The sequence below is a fragment of the Anthonomus grandis genome, chromosome 1, assembly GCF_022605725.1.
Source record: "Anthonomus grandis grandis chromosome 1, icAntGran1.3, whole genome shotgun sequence".
Lineage (NCBI taxonomy): Eukaryota > Metazoa > Arthropoda > Insecta > Coleoptera > Curculionidae > Anthonomus > Anthonomus grandis.
In genome coordinates, this window is record NC_065546.1 from 15,922,076 (window position 1) to 15,944,759 (window position 22,684).

A 22,684-nucleotide genomic window follows, 5' to 3' on the forward strand; every position below is an offset into this window, starting at 1 on the left:
TAAATAATCCAATATTACCAAATAATATTACTAATGTACATTAGTAATATTATTTGGACTTTACTAAATGCCCCTTATAGATTTAGAAACCTTGCTAGGGAGATTCCTTTGTTTATGTGGCCCCTATATAGAATTAAAGATATTATATCTAGATATAATTGTAATGGTTTCTCAAACTTTTTATTTTAAAAAATCTGTACACAACTCCTTCATGATTCTTTTAATAGTCATATTAAGAATTCGATATTTTATCAAGTGTATGTATTACTACATCCTGTGAAAACATTCTTTATTTGGTGATAAATCAATGCTAATGTATGAATAAACAAAATAATCCAGACAAAATCTACATACAAGACCCCTTACGTATTTAGGTTGATACAGAATATTCCCAAAACAAAATGCAATTATTGACCTTATCAGTTTTTAGATAAAACCATAACGTTACGAAACTACGTCGCTCGTTCGCGACCAAGTGTGCAAATCCTTAGTCACAATCTAGACTTTTTAGAAAGCGCTGAAAATTGTTGCTTTTAATTAATAACGAGAACGAATTAGCACCAAAGTGAGATGTCATTGGAGATTACTAATCCCATATCATCAAGGTCAGTAATTAACGTTATGTGAATCAGGTAAATGTTTAATAGTTAGGCTATTAAACATTTACTAGAGATATGGACATTTTTAAACCTTTAGTGGACAAAAAAACTCATTTAAAAAACACTACATGAATTTATTCAGTTTCTTCATTTTTTTCTTGACAACAAGAGCATTTATTATCTGTAAAATCACCTAAGATATGTGGAATTATTTTTTCTTCTTCTTTGACGTATTCGACTAGTTTCTTGGTTGCATAAATAAGACTGAACAGAGTAGCTAAACATATAATTACTACCACGAAAGAGTAGTAAGAACAGCTTTGGGATATACTTGGTTGTTCAGATACCAGGCCTAGTAGGTTAAGGGTTTTTTCTAAGTAAAAGCTGGGTCCTTGGGGAGGCTGTACTTTTTCTCTAAAATGAACGTTGTGATTTAGTAAGGTAGTAGCAATATTTTTTATTATTATTGTTGACAGTTTTTTTTTTTTAATTTTAAATTTGAAAGCCTGAAAAATATTCCGGAAATTTAATATATTATGAATATTTGCATATTTATACTCGTAGTATTTAAGTGGGGGCAATAATTTAAATTAACATTCATTACACATTGGCTTCTGCTGTTTAGTAATAGGCACTAACGTGTTTTGGTATAATAATAATAATCGTCTTTATTTTATACAGTAAAATATTAGCATATAAAAAATTAAATGACAATTAATAATTTAGTTGTTTGTTACCAATAAGATTATATTGTGTGGCTTGATTTTTTATCTATAATACACAGTGGGAAAATTTAGGCGTTTTATGGAGTATCTCAAAAGGTTAAGCCGATTATAAAAATATAATATATGACTTATGAGAAGCACTTACAAATATAATCTAAATTTTAATTGTAGATCTTTATTGTTTTCGGACCTGATTATGCACAAGATATGTAGAAGCTTTTATTATTTTTCTCATTAGAGATTTAATTTAATAAGTAAAATTCTGATGCGTAGTAAGGTCAAAAAACTACCCTCAATGTTTTTTTTTATTTCTAAATTTTGATAATTTTTTAAATCGTAAAATTGAACTTTTTAAATACAAATAAATTGTTTATTTTTGAAACACCAAAGCGACATTTTTTGAATTTTTCAGGAGGTGAAAAAAACATATAATTTTAACACAAGTATCTGTTTTATTTTTAAGATGGTCTAAAGATGTAATTTGCATGTATTTATTTAGTATAAAACAAAAAGATTAAAAAAAATATATATATCTCGTGCTTTAAAAATGATTTTGAAAAACTGCACTTAGGTTGTTTCTAAAATAAAGACAAATTAGCATTTTAGTAAATTAATTTTATTATTAAAAAGGATTAAAAATCTTAAATTTAACTTAATTATAGATATTTATTCAAATCTTTTTACTTTTTAGCTTTCTCTGGTTTACGAGCATGAGTGTTTAAAATGTTTTTGTAGTAGTCCTGATATTCACTAGACACCCAACGCAACAAAGTTACTAAGTTATCCATTTTAACGGCTCCTATTGGTAGTGAACCTTTATATGCCTTATCAATTGGTAGTTTGATTATTTCCTTGCATGTTTTTGGTTGACGAAAATTACTAAATTTATGCCAGGTGAATCCATCTATAAATTCGGAAGCCTTGACAATATCATTCTCTTCGTGAATCAAGTGATGGTACTGGGAAACTAAAAACTGTACCTTCTCGCTTCTATTTTTTTTCTTTTTAGTGTCATCTGATACACAACATAATACACATCTCTTCTGTCGCAACTTCCTCAACAGTAAAATAGTTCTTGGCACTAGAAATAATTATCAGCTCAGTGTATTGATGAACATCATATATCCTATCAAATCTTCTTAACTTTCCTTTTATGGTCTTAAATGCCCGATCACAGGGTAGAAAAGAATGCCCGCGTATTGGAAAATACTCTGAAATTTTATCAAATCGACCTGTTGATTTTAGAGCCATGCACATTTTAACAATGCAGTGGTTTTTATTTTGCCATGGGCAATTGTCTTAAAACAAGCGCAACTCAGTTACATTCTCAATAATTTCTTTATGAATATAATTTAAAATAAAGGAGCATACTTCATTCGGCCTTTTGGAAGCTGTACCTTCATGATAAATATAAAAAAAGGATTTTTGAGATTTCAAGTTGGTAATACAAAATAAACTAACAGTTAACTGTGATAAATAAAATTTGTCCTGTGTTAGAAACTCTGGCAACTGCAGGTTTTGCATAAAGTCAAATGAAATTGCGACCAAGTCATCTCGCTGTTGGCATTCCTCTGTTGCTGTTTTAAGAGCACTGTAAAAATTTTTAGCTCTTCGCTGGTGTACCGTTTTTTCAGCTATTGCCACCCGTTTAGCCTCAACATTTAAAAGGAAGTTCTTTATTTTAAGGTCTAAATACATTAAGTTACTTAATGTAGTAGCTGTACATGATAGGAGAATTTGGGTATTTTTCCCTAAATAAGTTGTACATGATTTTTTCATTAAGTTTAGCATCAAGGTACTGGTACGCCTTGTTGGAATAATGAGTAATTTTTACAGGAAAAGATGATATGTGTTCCTTTATTTCGTGTCTGTGTCTATCGCTTACAACATTAATGTTTTTACCTCTCTGATCTTGGGGTGTTTGGTTATTACATGAAAGCTTTTTAATCCGTTTCATGCGCTCTTTTGAAATTCCCTGTATGCTCAAAAATGCACTTTGATTGACTTTAATATTAGTACCATTTGCCTTAATAAAGTAGTTATATGAGCGATTTCTTTGGATACCTGGCTGTGTAATCTTCATTCGACCTTGTATATAAATATCCTGCTAATTTTTTGATGACATCTCATAAAATTTTGTAAAGACATTTTTTCTAGTATTTTCTTCAACTTTTATAAAGCATTTCATAGGGCAAGTACAATTAATATAATATATGACTTATGAGAAGCACTTACAAATATAATCTAAATTTTAATTGTAGATTTTTATTGTTTTCGGACCTGATTATGCACAAGATATGTAGAAGCTTTTATTATTTTTCTCATCAGAGATTTAATTTAATAAGTAAAATTCTGATGCGTAGTAAGGTCAAAAACTACCCTCAATGTTTTTTTTTATTTCTAAATTTTGATAATTTTTTAAATCGCAAAATTGAACTTTTTGAATACAAATGAATTGTTTATTTTTGAAACACCAAAGCGACATTTTTTGAATTTTTTAGGAGGTGAAAAAAATATATAATTTTGACACAAGTATCTGTTTTATTTTTAAGATGGTCTAAAGATGTAATTTGCATGTATTTATTTAGTATAAAACAAAAAGATTAAAAAAAATATATACATCTCGTGCTTTAAAAATGATTTTGAAAAACTGCACTTAGGTTGTTTCTACAATAAAGACAAATTAACATTTTAGTAAATTAATTTTATTATTACAAAGGTTTAGAAATCTTAAATTTTAACTTAATTATAGATATTTATTCAAATCTTTTCACTTTTTAGCTTTCTCTGGTTTACGAGCATGAGTGTTTAAAATGTTTTTGTAGTAGTCCTGATATTCACTAGACACCCAACGCAACAAAGTTACTAAGTTATCCATTTTAACGGCTCTTATTGTTAGTGGACCTTTATATGCCTTATCAATTGGTAGTTTGATTATTTCCTTGCATGTTTTTGGTTGACGAAAATTACTAAATTTATGCCAGGTGAATCCATCTATAAATTCGGAAGCCTTGACAATATCATTCTCTTCGTGAATCAAGTGATGGTACTGGGAAACTCAAAACTGTACCTTCTCGCTTCTATTTTTTTCTTTTTAGTGTCATCTGATACACAACATAATACACATCTCTTCTGTCGCAACTTCCTTGACAGTAAAATAGTTCTTGGCACTAGAATTAATTATCAGCTCAGTGTATTGATGAACATCATATACCCTACCAAATCTTCTTAACTTTCCTTTTATGGTCTTAAATGCCCCATCACAGGGTAGAAAAGAATGCCCGCGTATTGGAAAATATTCTGAAATTTTATCAAATCGACCTGTTGATTTAAGAGCCATGCACATTTTAACAATGCAGTGGTTTTTATTTTGCCATGGGCAATTGTCACAAAACAAGCGCAACTCAGTTACATTCTCAATAATTTCTTTATGAATATAATTTAAAATAAAGAAGCATATTATACATACATAAAAGATTCGGCCCCTTGGAAGCTGTACCTTCATGATAAATATAAAAAAAAGATTTTTGAGATTTCAAGTTGGTAATACAAAATAAACTAACAGTTAACTGTAACAAATAAAATTTGTCCTGTGTTGGAAACTCTGGCAACTGCAGGTTTTGCATAAAGTCAAATGAAATTGCGACCAAGTCATCTCGTTGTTGGCATTCCGCTGTTGCTGTTTTGAGAGCACTGTAAAAATTTTTAGCTCTTCACTGGTGTACCATTTTTTCAGCTATTGCCACCCGTTTAGCCTCAACATTTAAAAGGAAGTTCTTTATTTTAAGGTCTAAATACATTAAGTTAATTAATGTAGTAGCTGTACTTGATAGGAGAATTTGGGTATTTTTCCCTAAATAAGTTGTACATGATTTTTTTATTAAGTTTAGCATCAAGGTACTGGTACGCCTTGTTGGAATAATGAGTAATTTTTACAGGAAAAGATGATATGTGTTCCTTTATTTCGTCTCTGTGTCTATCGCTTACAACATTAATGTTTTTAGCTCTCTGATCTTAGCGTGTTTGGTTATTACATGAAAGCTTTTTAATCCGTTTCATGCGCTCTTTTGAAATTCCCTGTATGCTCAAAAATGCACTTTGATTGACTTTAATATTAATACCATTTGCCTTAATAAAGTAGTTATATGAGCGATTTCTTTGGATACCTGGCTGTGTAATCTTCATTCGACCTTGTATATAAATATCCTGCTAATTTTTTGATGACATCTCATAAAATTTTGTAAAGACATTTTTTCTAGTATCTTCTTCAACTTTTATAAAGCAACTACAATTAATATAATATATGAATTATGAGAAGCACTTACAAATATAATCTAAATTTTAATTGTAGATTTTTATTGTTTTCGGACCTGATTATGTACAAGATATGTAGAAGCTTTTATTATTTTTCTCATCAGAGATTTAATTTAATAAGTAAAATTCTGATGCGTAGTAAGGTCAAAAACTACCCTCAATGTTTTTTTTTATTTCTAAATTTTGATAATTTTTTAAATCGTAAAATTGAACTTTTTGAATCCAAATGAATTGCTTATTTTTGAAACACCAAAGCGACATTTTTTGAATTTTTTAGGAGGTGAAAAAAACATATAATTTTGACACAAGTATCTGTTTTATTTTTAAGATGGTCTAAAGATGTAATTTGCATGTATTTATTTAGTATAAAACAAAAAGATTAAAAAAAATATATATATCTCGTGCTTTAAAAATGATTTTGAAAAACTGCACTTAGGTTGTTTCTACAATAAAGACAAATTAACATTTTAGTAAATTAATTTTATTATTACAAAGGTTTAGAAATCTTTAATTTTAACTTAATTATAGATATTTATTCAAATCTTTTTACTTTTTAGCTTTCTCTGGTTTACGAGCATGAGTGTTTAAAATGTTTTTGTAGTAGTCCTGATATTCACTAGACACCCAACGCAACAAAGTTACTAAGTTATCCATTTTAACGGCTCTTATTGTTAGTGGACCTTTATATGCCTTATCAATTGGTAGTTTGATTATTTCCTTGCATGTTTTTGGTTGACGAAAATTACTAAATTTATGCCAGGTGAATCCATCTATAAATTCGGAAGCCTTGACAATATCATTCTCTTCGTGAATCAAGTGATGGTACTGGGAAACTCAAAACTGTACCTTCTTGCTTCTATTTTTTTCTTTTTAGTGTCATCTGATACACAACATAATACACATCTCTTCTGTCGCAACTTCCTTGACAGTAAAATAGTTCTTGGCACTAGAATTAATTATCAGCTTAGTGTATTGATGAACATCATATACCCTACCAAATCTTCTTAACTTTCCTTTTATGGTCTTAAATGCCCCATCACAGGGTAGAAAAGAATGCCCGCGTATTGGAAAATATTCTGAAATTTTATCAAATCGACCTGTTGATTTTAGAGCCATGCACATTTTAACAATGCAGTGGTTTTTATTTTGCCATGGGCAATTGTCACAAAACAAGCGCAACTCAGTTACATTCTCAATAATTTCTTTATGAATATAATTTAAAATAAAGAAGCATATTATACATACATAAAAGATTCGGCCCCTTGGAAGCTGTACCTTCATGATAAATATAAAAAAAAAGATTTTTGAGATTTCAAGTTGGTAATACAAAATAAACTAACAGTTAACTGTGACAAATTAGATTTGTCCTGTGTTGGAAACTCTGGCAACTGCAGGTTTTGCATAAAGTCAAATGAAATTGCGACCAAGTCTTCTCGCTGTTGGCATTCCTCTGTTGCTGCTTTGAGAGCACTGTAAAAACTTTTAGCTCTTCGCTGGTGTACCATTTTTTCAGCTATTGCCACCGGTTTAGCCTCAACATTTAAAAGGAAGTTCTTTATTTTAAGGTCTAAATACATTAAGTTACTTAATGTAGTAGCTGTACTTGATAGGAGAATTTGGGTATTTTTCCCTAAATAAGTTGTACATGATTTTTTCATTATGTTTAGTATCAAGGTACTGGTACGCCTTGTTGGAATAATGAGTACTTTTTACAGGAAAAGATGATATGTGTTCCTTTATTTCGTCTCTGTGTCTATCGCTTACTACATTAATGTTTTTACCTCTCTGATCTTGGGGTGTTTGGTTATTACATGAAAGCTTTTTAATCCGTTTCATGCGCTCTTTTGAAATTCCCTGTATGCTCAAAAATGCACTTTGATTGACTTTAATATTAATATCATTTGCCTTAATAAAGTAGTTATATAAGCGATTTCTTTGGATACCTGGCTGTGTAATCTTCATTCGACCTTGTATATAAATATCCTGCTAATTTTTTGATGACATCTCATAAAATTTTGTAAAGACATTTTTTCTAGTATCTTCTTCAACTTTTATAAAGCATTTCATAGGGCAACTACAATTAATATAATATATGACTTATGAGAAGCACTTACAAATATAATCTAAATTTTAATTGTAGATTTTTATTGTTTTCGGACCTGGTTATGCACAAGATATGTAGAAGCTTTTATTATTTTTCTCATCAGAGATTTAATTTAATAAGTAAAATTCTGATGCGTAGTAAGGTCAAAAAACTACCCTCAATGTTTTTTTTTATTTCTAAATTTTGATAATTTTTTAAATCGTAAAATTGAACTTTTTAAATACAAATGAATTGTTTATTTTTGAAACACCAAAGCGACATTTTTTGAATTTTTCAGGGAGGTGAAAAAAACATATAATTTTAACACAAGTATCTGTTTTATTTTTAAGATGGTCTAAAGATGTAATTTGCATGTATTTATTTAGTATAAAACAAAAAGATAAAAAAAAAAATATATATCTCGTGCTTTAAAAATGATTTTGAAAAACTGCACTTAGGTTGTTTCTACAATAAAGACAAATTAACATTTTAGTAAATTAATTTTATTATTACAAAGGTTTAGAAATATTTAATTTTAACTTAATTATAGATATTTATTCAAATCTTTTTACTTTTTAGCTTTCTCTGGTTTACGAGCATGAATGTTTAAAATGTTTTTGTAGTAGTCCTGATATTCACTAGACACCCAACGCAACAAAGTTACTAAGTTATCCATTTTAACGGCTCTTATTGTTAGTGGACCTTTATATGCCTTATCAATTAGTAGTTTAATTATTTCCTTGCATGTTTTTGGTTGACGAAAATTACTAAATTTATGCCAGGTGAATCCATCTATAAATTCGGAAGCCTTGACAATATCATTCTCTTCGTGAATCAAGTGATGGTACAGGGAAACTAAAAACTGAACCTTCTCGCTTCTATTTTTTTTCTTTTTACACATCTCTTCTGTCGCAACTTCCTTGACAGTAAAATAGTTCTTGGCACTAGAAATAATTATCAGCTCAGTGTATTAATGAACATCATATACCCTATCAAATCTTCTTAACTTTCCTTTTATGGTCTTAAATGCCCGATCACAGGGTAGAAAAGAATGCCCGCGTATTGGAAAATACTCTGAAATTTTATCAAATCGACCTGTTGATTTTAGAGCCATGCACATTTTAACAATGCAGTGGTTTTTATTTTGTCATGGGCAATTGTCACAAAACAAGCGCAACTCAGTTACATTCTCAATAATTTTTTTATGAATATAATCACAGATATAACTAGCTGACGCAAACAGCTAACGCTTGCGTTAGCTAGTTATATCTGTGATATAATTTAAAATAAAGAAGCATACCTCATTCGGCCCCTTGGCAGCTGTACCTTCATGATAAATATAAAAAAAGGATTTTTGAGATTTCAAGTTGGTAATACAAAATAAACTAATAGTTAACTATGATAAATAAAATTTGTCCTGTGTTGGAAACTCTGGCAACTGCAGGTTTTGCATAAAGTCAAATGAAATTGCGACCAAGTCATCTCGCTGTTGGCATTCCTCTGTTGCTGTTTTGAGAGCACTGTAAAAATTTTTAGCTCTTCGCTGGTGTACCATTTTTTCAGCTATTGCCACCCGTTTAGCCTCAACATTTAAAAGGAAGTTCTTTATTTTAAGGTCTAAATACATTAAGTTACTTAATGTAGTAGCTGTACTTGATAGGAGAATTTGGGTATTTTTCCCTAAATAAGTTGTACATGATTTTTTCATTAAGTTTAGTATCAAGGTACTGGTACGCCTTGTTGGAATAATGAGTACTTTTTACAGGAAAAGATGATATGTGTTCCTTTATTTCGTCTCTGTGTCTATCGCTTACAACATTAATGTTTTTACCTCTCTGATCTTGGGGTGTTTGGTTATTACATGAAAGCTTTTTAATCCGTTTCATACGCTCTTTTGAAATTCCCTGTATGCTCAAAAATGCACTTTGATTGACTTTAATATTAATACCATTTGCCTTAATAAAGTAGTTATATGAGCGATTTCTTTGGATACCTGGCTGTGTAATCTTCATTCGACCTTGTATATAAATATCCTGCTAATTTTTTGATGACATCTCATAAAATTTTGTAAAGACATTTTTTCTAGTATCTTCTTCAACTTTTATAAAGCATTTCATAGGGCAACTACAATTAATATAATATATGACTTATGAGAAGCACTTACAAATATAATCTAAATTTTAATTGTAGATTTTTATTGTTTTCGGACCTGATTATGCACAAGATATGTAGAAGCTTTTATTATTTTTCTCATCAGAGATTTAATTTAATAAGTAAAATTCTGATGCGTAGTAAGGTCAAAAACTACCCTCAATGTTTTTTTTTTATTTCTAAATTTTGATAATTTTTTAAATCGTAAAATTGAACTTTTTGAATACAAATGAATTGTTTATTTTTGAAACACCAAAGCGACATTTTTTGAATTTTTTAGGAGGTGAAAAAAACATATAATTTTGACACAAGTATCTGTTTTATTTTTAAGATGGTCTAAAGATGTAATTTGCATGTATTTATTTAGTATAAAACAAAAAGATTAAAAAAAATATATATATCTCGTGCTTTAAAAATGATTTTGAAAAACTGCACTTGGTTGTTTCTACAATAAAGACAAATTAACATTTTAGTAAATTAATTTTATTATTACAAAGGTTTAGAAATCTTTAATTTTAACTTAATTATAGATATTTATTCAAATCTTTTTACTTTTTAGCTTTCTCTGGTTTACGAGCATGAATGTTTAAAATGTTTTTGGAGTAGTCCTGATATTCACTAGACACCCAACGCAACAAAGTTACTAAGTTATCCATTTTAACGGCTCTTATTGTTAGTGGACCTTTATATGCCTTATCAATTGGTAGTTTGATTATTTCCTTGCATGTTTTTGGTTGACGAAAATTACTAAATTTATGCCAGGTGAATCCATCTATAAATTCGGAAGCCTTGACAATATCATTCTCTTCGTGAATCAAGTGATGGTACTGGGAAACTGAAAACTGTACCTTCTTGCTTCACTTTTTTTTCTTTTTAGTGTCATCTGATACACAACATAATACACATCTCTTCTGTGGCAACTTAATACCTTGACAGTAAAATAGCTCTTGGCACTCGAAATAATTATCAGCTCAGTGTATTGATGAACATCATATACTCCATTAAATCTTCTTAACTTTCCTTTTATGGTCTTAAATGCCCTGCTTAAATGTCCTAATTTCTTTATGAATATAATCTAAAATAAAGGAGCATACCTCATTCGGCCTTTTGGAAGCTATACCTTTATGATAAATATAAAAAAAGGATTTTTGAGATTTCAAGTTGGTAATACAAAATAAACTAACAGTTAACTGTGATAAATAAAATTTGTCCTGTGTTGGAAACTCTGGCAACTGCAGGTTTTGCATAAAGTCAAATGAAATTGCGACCAAGTCATCTCGCTGTTGGCATCCCTCTGTTGCTGTTTTGAGAGCACTGTAAAAATTTTTAGCTCTTCGCTGGTGTACCATTTTTTCAGCTATTGCCACCCGTTTAGCCTCAACATTTAAAAGGAAGTTCTTTATTTTAAGGTCTAAATACATTAAGTTACTTAATGTAGTAGCTATACTTGATAGGAGAATTTGGGTATTTTTCCCTAAATAAGTTGTACATTATTTTTTCATTAAGTTTAGCATCAAGGTACTGGTACGCCTTGTTGGAATAATGAGTAATTTTTACAGGAAAAGATGTCATGTGTTCCTTTATTTCGTCTCTGTGTCTATCGCTTACAACATTAATGTTTTTACCTCTCTGATCTTGGGGTGTTTGGTTATTACATGAAAGCTTTTTAATCCGTTTCATGCGCTCTTTTAAAATTCCCTGTATGCTCAAAAATGCACTTTGATTGACTTTAATATTAATACCATTTGCCTTAATAAAGTGGTTATATGAGCGATTTCTTTGGATACCTGGCTGTGTAATCTTCCTTCGCCTTTTTACCCCGCATATTTCAATTCGACCTTGTATATAAATATCCTGCTAATTTTTTGATGACATCTCATAAAATTTTATAAAGACATTTTTTCTAGTATCTTCGTCAACTTTTATAAAGCATTTCATGGGGCAACTACAATAATAAACGAATATAAAGTGTTAAATAATATTCGCGGTATAAATTTTACCTGCATGGTTTGCCAATGGTTTTTGCAGACACACTATTCCCTTTATAATTTAGATATTATTTTCCATGAGTTCTACCATATTTAACCTAAATTCTAATAAATATTTAACCTAAAGCGTGCCATTTTTTAATGTAAAAAAATTATATTTTGATCAATATCAACGGTTTAAAAAAAGGTAGACAATAAATTATTTTCACTAAATTATAGAGAAATGTATCCTCTTTTAAAATATATAAAAATTAATATACCATTACATTTATTTTTTTTTGAAAAAAACTCAAAAATGTGCTACCATTTGAGTTATCGCCAACTAGCGGCGACAGCAAAAGTCAAAAATTTAAAACCAAATAAGCATTTTGTAGTGCAAGTTATGCTCTTTTATATGAGCCTAAGTCTGCTAAAATCGGTCAACAGAAACGGGAGAAATCTTGGTTTATTTAAAAAACAATTGAACTTGCCCCACCGCTTAATTTTGATAGATAGAATAAAACGTTTCAGACAAAAAATTTAAGGAAATGGTCAGTAAATATGAGAATGATATTACCGATATACTTTCATTAGACAAAATTCTATAAAAATCCCATTTTTCTACTTGGTGTTGGCTGTTACGCCCTCTAGTGGACGTTTGACAAACTCGAAAATAATTTTCAGCAATTTCTCTTGGCGACTTTTATCATGATTTTTTTTTTCTCAAATCTGTACGACCAATATCTTATGAGATATGGCCGCTCGCTACAATTAACTGATCACCCGGTACTATCAAGGATAACACAAAATTGTTGTTTGTTATTTCTTTTGAATCCTGGAACTTAATCACATGATTTTAAAGCATATAAATGAAAAAATTTTCTTCCTATTCTTGTATTTTTGCATGAGGTCTGGTATTTTTTATATGAGCTATACAGGATGTCCCGGTTTATGTGGGAAATCTCTCGGATTCAGGTAGAACATCGAAAAATAATACCGAACTTTCCTATAAAAAAAATTCCTACTGGCCTTCTTTATGAAGATACAGCCTCCTAAAAGACGCTGCTGTAAATTGGTTTTTCATTAATTACTTTTAAACTACCCGGTAGAATTTAATAAAAATTTTAGGTGATGAACACTATTAGGAACCTCTTAAAATGACATCCTTAAAATACATTTACCTTGTTTACTTTACCAGAGGCGGACTAGGTTGTACACTTTAATGCGTATATTTTTAACACCCTGTATGTTAAAGTCTAAAAAAAATAAATTTGGATACCTTGAATCCTAGGCTAAAAAAAAGTACTTCTGTTCATTATCGATAAAATAAACCGTTTTGGAGAAAAAAATAATAAACGAGCCAATGTTTTTTTTTTTAATTTTTTAAGTCATTTAATTTAAAAAAATACATGTTCCTAAAAATACAGTGGTGTCCTAAAAAATACTTTCACAAAATATTTCTTATTTATTATACGTTTATTTCTTTTTTGTTATTCTTAAGATAAAAACTAAATATAGAAAAATAATGTAAACCAATTGTATTGTACCTGACTTATTTATCAATATAATATCCATACAATTGAAAGAAAATATTTTAGACGCTGTAGCTGACACTCCTACAACGAGTACTCGAAAATTAGCCGCTCAGCTTCATTCGTCCAAAACAATTGAACATATGGTACTTCAAGAACAACTGTTGTACACATTTCACTTACAAAAAGTGCATGAACTACTGCCCAGAGATTTTGCTCCTAGAATACACTTCGCAAACTAGCTGTTAAAAACTTACATAGCTCGCATTTATGGGCTGATGAAAATTTCCGTGATACTATTATTTCTCATCATCAATATCAATTCCAATCAATAAATATCTGGCCAGGATCTATTGGCAATTTTTTGATTGGGCCATTTGAACTGCCACCACGTTTAAACGAAGAACTTTATTTGGAGTTCCTCCAGAACAATCTTCCAGATTTATTAGAAGATTTGCCCCTTGCAACCCGCCGAGATATGTATTTTATGCATGATGGAGCCCCACCCCATTTTAGCCTTGCTGTAAGACACCACTTAAATAATACTTTTGAAAACTGTTGGATAGGTAGAGGAGGACCTGTTGCTTGGCCTCCTCGGTCTCCCGATCTAACGCCATTAGATTTTTATCTATGGGGTCACCTCAAAACCTTGGTGTATTGGAATACCCCAGTCGATACTCGGGAAGAACTGCTCCAAAGAATTACATTTCATTGTGATAATATAAAAAACAATCTTGGGTTATTGTGGCGAGTGCAGCAGTCCTCGATTTATCGTGCCCGGGAATGTGTTAGAGTTCACGGAGCCCACGTCGAACCTACTTATGAAGTTTTTAATAATTAATTGTTTATTGCTCGTATTGAATGCATTGCATTTTTTTGTAAGTTGTTTTTTCTAATTTAAAAACATACACTCATAGGTTTTTTTAAATTATTTTGTAAAAGTATTTTTTAGGACACCACTGTATTTTTAGAAATATGTATTATTTTAAATTAAATGACTTACATCGAAATTTCTCTGTTGTTTAAATAACTAGTGTACTTGTCACATAAAAAAAAAATAAAAAACAAAAAACTTTGGCTCGTTTATTATTTTTTTCTCCAAAACGGTTCATTTTATCAATAATGAACAAGAGTACCTTTTTTTCAGCCTAGGGTTCAAGGTACGTACAGGGAGTTAAAAATATAGCATTGAAGTGTACAACCTAGTCCGCCCCTGGTAAAGTAAACAAGATAAATGTATTTTAAGGATGTCATTTTAAGAGGTCCCTAATAGTGTTCATCACCTAAAATTCTTATTAAATTCTACCAAGTAGTTTAAAAGTAATTTATGAAAAACCAATTTCCAGCAGCGTCCTTTAGGAGGCTGTATCTTCGTAAAGAAGGCATGTAGGACTTTTTTTAATAGGAACGTTCGGTATTATTTTTCGATGTTCTACCTGACTCCGAGAGATTTCCCACATGAACCGGGACACCCTGTATAGAATAGGTGGATATTTTTGAATTTTAGTTATCTAGGTAGTTCGTAATAATTTTTTTTAGGCCAAGATTATAACATGTAAAACTGTGATGAAATCCATACACTTTGTGTCTATTTTTTTTGGATAATAAAAGTTTTGATTTGATTTTGATTGATTTTGATGAATTGTTAAAATAGGCATTTTTCTCATGTATGATGCAACTAAAGTCCACGCTGAAATTTTTCTTTTTCCATAACAAAATAGAGTAATCAAACATTATCTGCTCTATACTACATGTACTAAAAAGTAAATAAGTGAAAAGTTACAGTAAGTATATCGTAAGAACATACATGATCTTATATCATTTTAAAACGCGTTTATCACATAGCCTGAGAATTAAAGTATGTTACCGGTATTAGAACGCATTTGGTAGATTAACTAAATTACTATGGTAATATATTTATAAAATATAATTTTATTATTAAATAATATAAGTTATTTGCAACAAGTAATTATTACTTAAAACAAATTTAAAAAAATCTAAAATTTATGTAAAAATTAAATAACTCGCAGAGATAAATCTTAATAGTCTCACGATTTTAACTTTTAGATTAATTTATAATAACATGCTTAATTTATTAGCAAATAAATCAAAATAATAATAATATTTTTAATAATACTATTTCTAAATAAATAAATTTTAACATTCTTATTAAATAATCTTAGATTACTTGCGTTTTTGATTTCTAATGGAAGAGAGTTAAAAAGTTGCAACCCTTCAAAAAACAATGATTTCTGCAATAAAGTTTATCTAAATTCTTGAAATATGATAATCATTTCTTGACCTTATATTATATTGTTAAAAGTTGGATCCTTTCTCTAAAAAATGTTTTACAGATATGATGGCATAAATCCGTTTTCTATTTTATAAATTAAAATAAAATTTGCCTTAAGAATATTTTGCTTCACAGGAAGCCGTTTTAATATTTGAAGCATCTGATTGATATGTATATTTATTATAGTTAAGAACAATTTGCATTACTTTATTTTGTTGAAGTTGTAATTGATTTATTTGTTCCTGAGAGCAAGATATAAGTAACGAGGAATAGTAATTAAAGTGCGGCAAAATAATTATATTGTATACTAACATTTTAGTCTATTGAGACCACCAGTTAGAAATTCTCCTAAAAAACCCAGCTTTCTTGGCAATCTTTTTACAAATATAATTTACATGACCATGAAAAGAATTATTTATCTAAGAGTACTCCTAAATATTTTATTTCAGCGACAAATTAAATTTATTAATTTTAATATTTAAATCTTGATCTAAAAATTTTTTACAATTTGTTTTGGTACCTATTAGCATACACTTTGTCTTTGATTCCTATAGTTTTAATTTATTTTTACAAAGCCATTGATATAAACTATTCAATTTCGAATTTTAAATACTTGTAGGTTCCCTGTAACTTTTACTGAGACACAAATTATTCTATCATCTGCAAATAAATTTACGAAAGAGTTCTATAAAACAGTATATATATCGTTTATATAAATAACGAACAACAGCGGTCCAAGAACACTATCTTGTGGTACACCTATAATACTTTCTATTTTATTTGAAAACTTTTGTCCTATATATACTCTATTATACCTCTTATCTAGGTGATTTTTAATCCAGTCTAAAGCTTTATGACACACACCATAAGATAACAGTTTTTTTAAAAGAATATTAAGATCTATTGTCTCAAAAGCACTTTGAAGATCCGCAAATACACTAATAACTAATTTGTCTCAATTAATGTCTTTTCGCCATATCCCACACACATACTGAATAGCAGATTCACAGGAGTGACTAAACCCTAACTGTCCAATATATACTAGCTTATGTTATTCAAAGTATTATCTTAACTGCTGGCCTACAATTGTCTCTATAATTTATTGGTCGAAAATCTGCAGGAATCTTTGGAGTGATTACCTTTGGTATTGGAATCATTACACTAGTTTTTAAATCACTTAGAATTATTCCAGTTGATAGGCACGAATTAATTAAATGCAATAAAGGGTATCTAATGACACTAAATAAATTTTTTACTAATTTCATACTAAGCAAATCACTAGTTTTTATATTTTTTAATTAAAAAACTGTCATTTCTAGTTGTTACAGATTGACTTTTTTAAAATGTGAAATTTGTATATTCGGAGCATTAGTTGTATTACAAGTCCATTCTATTGTTTCAATACTTGCAGAAATATCTTATAAGCTATCTAAATAAAATTGATTGAAGTTTTCCTCTATACTGCCTGTGTATGTCCCCAAATCAATATCCATATAATCAACAGATTTTTTCTTATTTCTCAGTAAACATTTTAAAGTCCTCCACATGTTGCCTTTATTATCATTATCAACTTTGATCAACTTTATTATCATAATATTTAGTTTTTTCAGTACGCATTGCTGATGTTACTTTGTTTCTGAGTTCTTGATAGCTTTTCCAGTCAGAATCGGTTTTTGTAAAGCAAAATCTTCTATAAGCCAAGTTTCTTATTCGTTGAACCTCTTGAACCGTCGCATTAATCCATGGATATTTTTTTACAGAATACCTGTTTTCAGGCGCAAACTTATCTAAAGCTGTTTGTATTATGCTTATAAAATCATTTTGTATTATACTTATATAGTCACATCTGTCGAGGTGTAATTCCAGTTCGCGCTCACCAGTTTCTCATTTATTTGGTAAATAGTCTCAGGACTTATAGCTCTTTTTGAAGTACAGTTTATTATGCCTGAAAGAATCAATGCAAATTTGTACTCCAATAACTTCATGATCAGTCATTACAGGAAAATGTTTCTGTATTTCTATGGCTTTAAACTCATTTGTATAGATATGATCAATGAGCGTAGATGATGTATTTGTGATTTTTGTAGGGGCTTTAATAATCTGCCTACGGCCACTAGTTTTTGCAATACCTTTTAAACGCTTTGCTTCATTGTTTTCTTTTAAAAGGTCTATATTAAGGTCACCCAAAAAATTTTTTTTCTGCTGAGGTATTAGATCCTCATTTAATTTGTTCAAAGTAGTTTAAGAACTGCAATTTGAATTAGGTGATCTATAGATATATAGATCCTATCAGCAAAGCCTCTTTTCCCACATGTAAAACGATCCAGAGAGCCCAATATTTATAGTCCATCGCATCGTTCCATATACGAGGGCGGATCAATAAGTCCGTGACTTTGAATTTCCCGCCCAAATGGAAATGGCAACTCTGCTCCTGTCAACAGAACTGTCAGTTGACGCCTGTCAAAATTTGAACAAGCTGCGTCATGTAGTTTGTGTTTAACAGCTGTTGATAGTAGACTACCACTCGTTTTTAGAAGAAAATGGAAAAAAGTGAATTTCGTGTGCTCATTAAGTATTATTTTTTACGGAAAAAACCATCACTTAAACCAAGGCTAAGCTTGATAAATATTATGGGGACTCTGTACCATCCATTTCCATGGTAAAGAAGTGGTTTACTGAATTTCAATGTGGCCGTACAAGCACGGAAGATGCCGAACGTTCTGGACACCCAGTCGAAGTCTCTACATCCAAAACAATCGAAAAAATTCACGATATGGTTTTAGCCGATCGGAGATTAAAAGTGAGAGAGATTGTGGAAGCCATAGGCATCTCACATGGTTCAGTAGTTTCAATTTTGAATGATCATTTGGGTATGAGAATGCTTTCCACAAGATGGGTCCCGCGTTTGCTCACAATCAACCACAAACGCAACCGTGTGACAGTTTTCCAGGAGTGTTTGGCGTTATTCAACCGCAATATGGACGAATTTTTGCGTCGTTTCGTCACCGTGGACGAAACGTGGATTGTGGTGGATCACAAACACACGCCGGAGACCAAACAGCAGTCAAAACAGTGGATTTCTCGGGGTGAATCGGCGCCCAAGAAGGCAAAGGTGGGTTTGTCAGCCAATAAAGTCATGGCGACCGTTTTTTGGGATGCACACGGTATAATCCACATTGACTATCTTCAAAAGGGGAAAACAATCAATGGAAAATATTATACCAACTTATTGGATAGATTCAATGAGGAACTGAAAGAAAAAAAAATACTTTTGGCAAAAAAAAAGTTTTTTTCCACCAGTACAATGCAAGGGTCCACACATGTGCAGTTTCCATTGCAAAAATCCATGAATTAGGTTACGAATTACTTCCTCATCCGCCCTATTCTCCAGATTTAGCCCCCAGTGACTATTTCCTATTCCCAAACTTAAAGAAATGGCTCGGCGGAAAGAGATTTGACTCCAACGACGAAATCATCTCTCAAACAAATGCCTATTTTGATGACCTCGACAAATCATATTTTTCCGAAGGGATAAAAAAATCCGAGAAACGTTGGACTAAGTGTATAGAACTCAAAGGAGACTATGTTGAAAAATAAAATAACTTTTATATAAAAACCTGTCTTTTATCCAAAAAGTCACGGACTTATTGACCCGCCCTCGTAACAGAATGGGTTACAACATTCTTAATGTAAATTATAGTACCACCGTCGACTATTCGAATAGCATATTATAGCAGTATATCCTGGTATATCAACTTCTTTCTGTTCTATGTAGGATGTAAAATGTGTCTCACTAATACATGCTACTAGAAGGCTGCTATTATATAATAGATCTTCTATTTCTTGAAAGTGCGAAAGAAGGCTTTGAGCTTTAATATGAACAGTTGGGTCATTTATATAACGATTAGAAAGTGGCTGCTTTAGTTGCTATATATTGAGCCTTCAAATAGCAAGGAGAGTTTTTGTCAAAAACAGTGTGTTTGAAATCAATATTAGCAATTTTCAGGATCTTATGTTCCATCCAGTTTGTACATTCTTGCTCATTAGAACTACATTCTCTGCTCTTATGATTTTTGTTACAGAGAGGACAAGTGACACCAGTTTGTCTATAATTTACTGCTTTGTGACCATATTTCCAACAGTTAACACCGCATAACAATTAGCTATCTGATTCTATAAAAATTCTCTTATTGTTAGTAATACATTTAAAGACATCCGGCGATACCTCCAATACAGCATTATACAGCCGTTTGCCATTTGGAATGTATTTTATAATTAATTTTATTTCAGTATCTACAGTAGTAGGCAAACAACTTTGGTTTTTAAGTTTATATACAAAATCCTCTTCATTATCTATGCAGTGCATCCCAAAAGTGATGTCTAAATTCATTTAAAACCCTGTATATACAAACTTCAGCTAGAAAAATGCGCAACTTAAAATAAAAATCGACGGCTCCGAGCGTTTTTTTTTTCGAACACACCCCTGAATTTTAAATGAATTTAGATATAACTTTTGGGATGCACTGTATATATCTAAATATTTTCCATTAATTCCAATAACAGTTTCTTTTGTTTTTAATATTTTGCAACATTATGCAACCATTGCATATTGCAGTGGTTGATACTAGGCAGATAGTTCGTTGATGCAGTTTACTGATGACACATTCATTAAGAGACAATAATGTAAACATGTCTGTGAATTCGGCTGTCAGAAAAATGCAGAAATGTTGTGTAAACAATATTTTAGCTTAATTAAAAAAAAAACAAAATCTGGCAATACTGAATTTATTTGTAGTTAGAAGAGGATAATAACGTAAATTTGTGAGGCCACACATTTGAAGCTTTGTGCACCTTTGTTTCGTAGATGAGAAATGATGACTATGTTTTTTGTTGCTTCTATAGTCTTTATTATTTTATTTACAGAAATTGCGCCCTTTTTCAACCTAGTAGTCACCACCGCTAATATGATAACACGAGGTGGTAATAATTTTTGTGTGCTTAGACATGTGACTACTGTGTGTAAAAAAGATCCTCAAATTATAACCATTAAAGTGCTTAATGTATTGCCTCTGAATCCTTAAAGAATCACATCTTTATAAAATATTTAATTCAAAACCGAATTTTTTTTTTTAAAATCAACAAATTTATTTATAATAAATTTGTTATATTTTTATTATAATTTGTATATATAACTGAAATATGTTGCGTAAAGGTGGAAAGACAATTGATGACGTTTGTGTTAAATGTAAGAGGGTCACTTAATGATATATATAAACAAAATTTTATTGATTTTTAGTTTAGGTTTTTTCTCCTTTTATTAATAATATACGCTTGTTTTGATCTTTTATTGTACAATATAATATTTTATTTTATTTTAAATTTACTGACTAAACCAATATCATTTTAGATCTATTAAGTTTGTTTTGATTTTATCTGGAAAGAAAACTTGGGTATTGTATATTGAATATAAATAAAAATATTTAATAATTTGTTATTGAACATTTATTGTGAAGGATCTAGGAGGTAGACTTTTGAAATTATGATTAAATAAACCTCACAGACAGTTTTAAACGACATGGTAACGCTAATAGCATACATTTGGCAAAGAAAAATTTACCCTTAATTTATAACTTATTGGTAAAATATTAAATAGACCAAGACTAAAGTTTTGTATTTAAATTTCTGTTGAACACTCTGTAGATCTTGATAAAAGATACAGCCTCTAAAAATACCTTTCCTGTATACATATAGAAATTATTACGGTAATTGCTGACATGCTCCAAATTTAAAATAATTATTTTAAATATTATAAGCATATATTAAATGTCAATTAGTGTATTAGATAATTAAATAATTTAAGAAAAAGCTTATTAAAATAATATTATTAAAATGGACACATTAAAGCCATATATAAATATTTGTAACTTTTGGGCCTAAATATCCGTTTATTTAATAAATTATTAGATGTTCTTGATAAAGTGGTTAATAAAGATCTTTAAAAAAAAACAAATTTTAATTTTTTTTTAATATTTCAAAACTTACCCAATGTTATCTGCAGTTTCGACAATACAATGGTAAACCACAATAAAATTTGTGTATAGATTACAAAACAAATCCTTTATCGGAATTACAATATTGGCCACAATAACTTTTGATAAGGTGGTGTCTCCTTCAGTGGGATATAATGGCTCTTCCGCCTTTAAAGTATCGCGGGTCCATAGTTGGTACGCGTAGGATGCCGCGCATATTTGTAAAATGCTAAAAAAAACTATCCAAAGAATTAATTTTAACTTAAACATAATTTAAGTGGGTATAAAAATATGTATTGTGCCAACATGACGGCACGTCACATGAAAATGACTGATTCAAATGACAATTTTTACCTACCAAAAATACCTTATCTATGAGTCGTATAGGTAAAATATATAACAGGCGAAGCATGACGATTTTCTTTGATGATTAAGATATACCTTCTAATACAAGTTATACATATAATAAGCTAATCATGGAAATATGGTAATCATGCAATACAAACCTATGAATACTTGAAGAATGGGCGAACATCAGCAGGCAACTTTCGAATTACAGAAATCACAAGTGTCTTTTACAATGTAGAACCAACCACTGTCCTGAGGATGACTTAATATAAGTCGAAACGTCGACATTTAAGTAAACAGGTTTTTGTTTTATTTCTGACCCCACCCAACAACCCTCCGCAATATTGAAGATATTGGGTCACAAACACGAAACTGAATATAATAAGCTATTTTTCAAAATAGTCATCACAAATTTGAGTGGACTTTTTGTCGTAAAAACATATATTTTAATTTTTGAGTTTACCTCAGATAGGTTTGTTTTTCTTGTACTTAGAAATATTTAGAGTGCCCTTGTTAAATGATAATACTCTGGCAGACTCTGCCTATATCGGAAACGATAATTTTGATTGCACAGTGTTTTTTTGCGATATATAGGTGAAAGAGTAAAAAGTGCTTAAATTTATTTCATTAATAACCAATAGAA

General features: G+C 30.1%; 1 protein-coding gene and 1 long non-coding RNA gene across 2 annotated transcripts in view; one reads left to right on the forward strand and one right to left on the reverse strand.

The window, feature by feature from the left end:
• The first annotated feature begins 437 nt into the window (after positions 1–437).
• The window catches only part of LOC126745215 (uncharacterized), a 49,500-nt gene continuing 27,253 nt past the window's right edge, over positions 438–22,684 (forward strand). Inside the window, exon 1 of the mRNA XM_050452968.1 lies at positions 438–605. Within this exon, the coding sequence (XP_050308925.1) occupies positions 571–605 (35 nt within the window). The 5' untranslated portion in view covers positions 438–570. The remainder of the gene's footprint in view (positions 606–22,684) is intronic.
• On the reverse strand, positions 713–22,084 carry LOC126745226 (uncharacterized). The gene is made up of 2 exons (XR_007663466.1): positions 21,707–22,084; positions 713–1,013 (listed from the first exon to the last, which is right to left on the reverse strand). It is a non-coding gene; the product is annotated as an uncharacterized LOC126745226 (long non-coding RNA).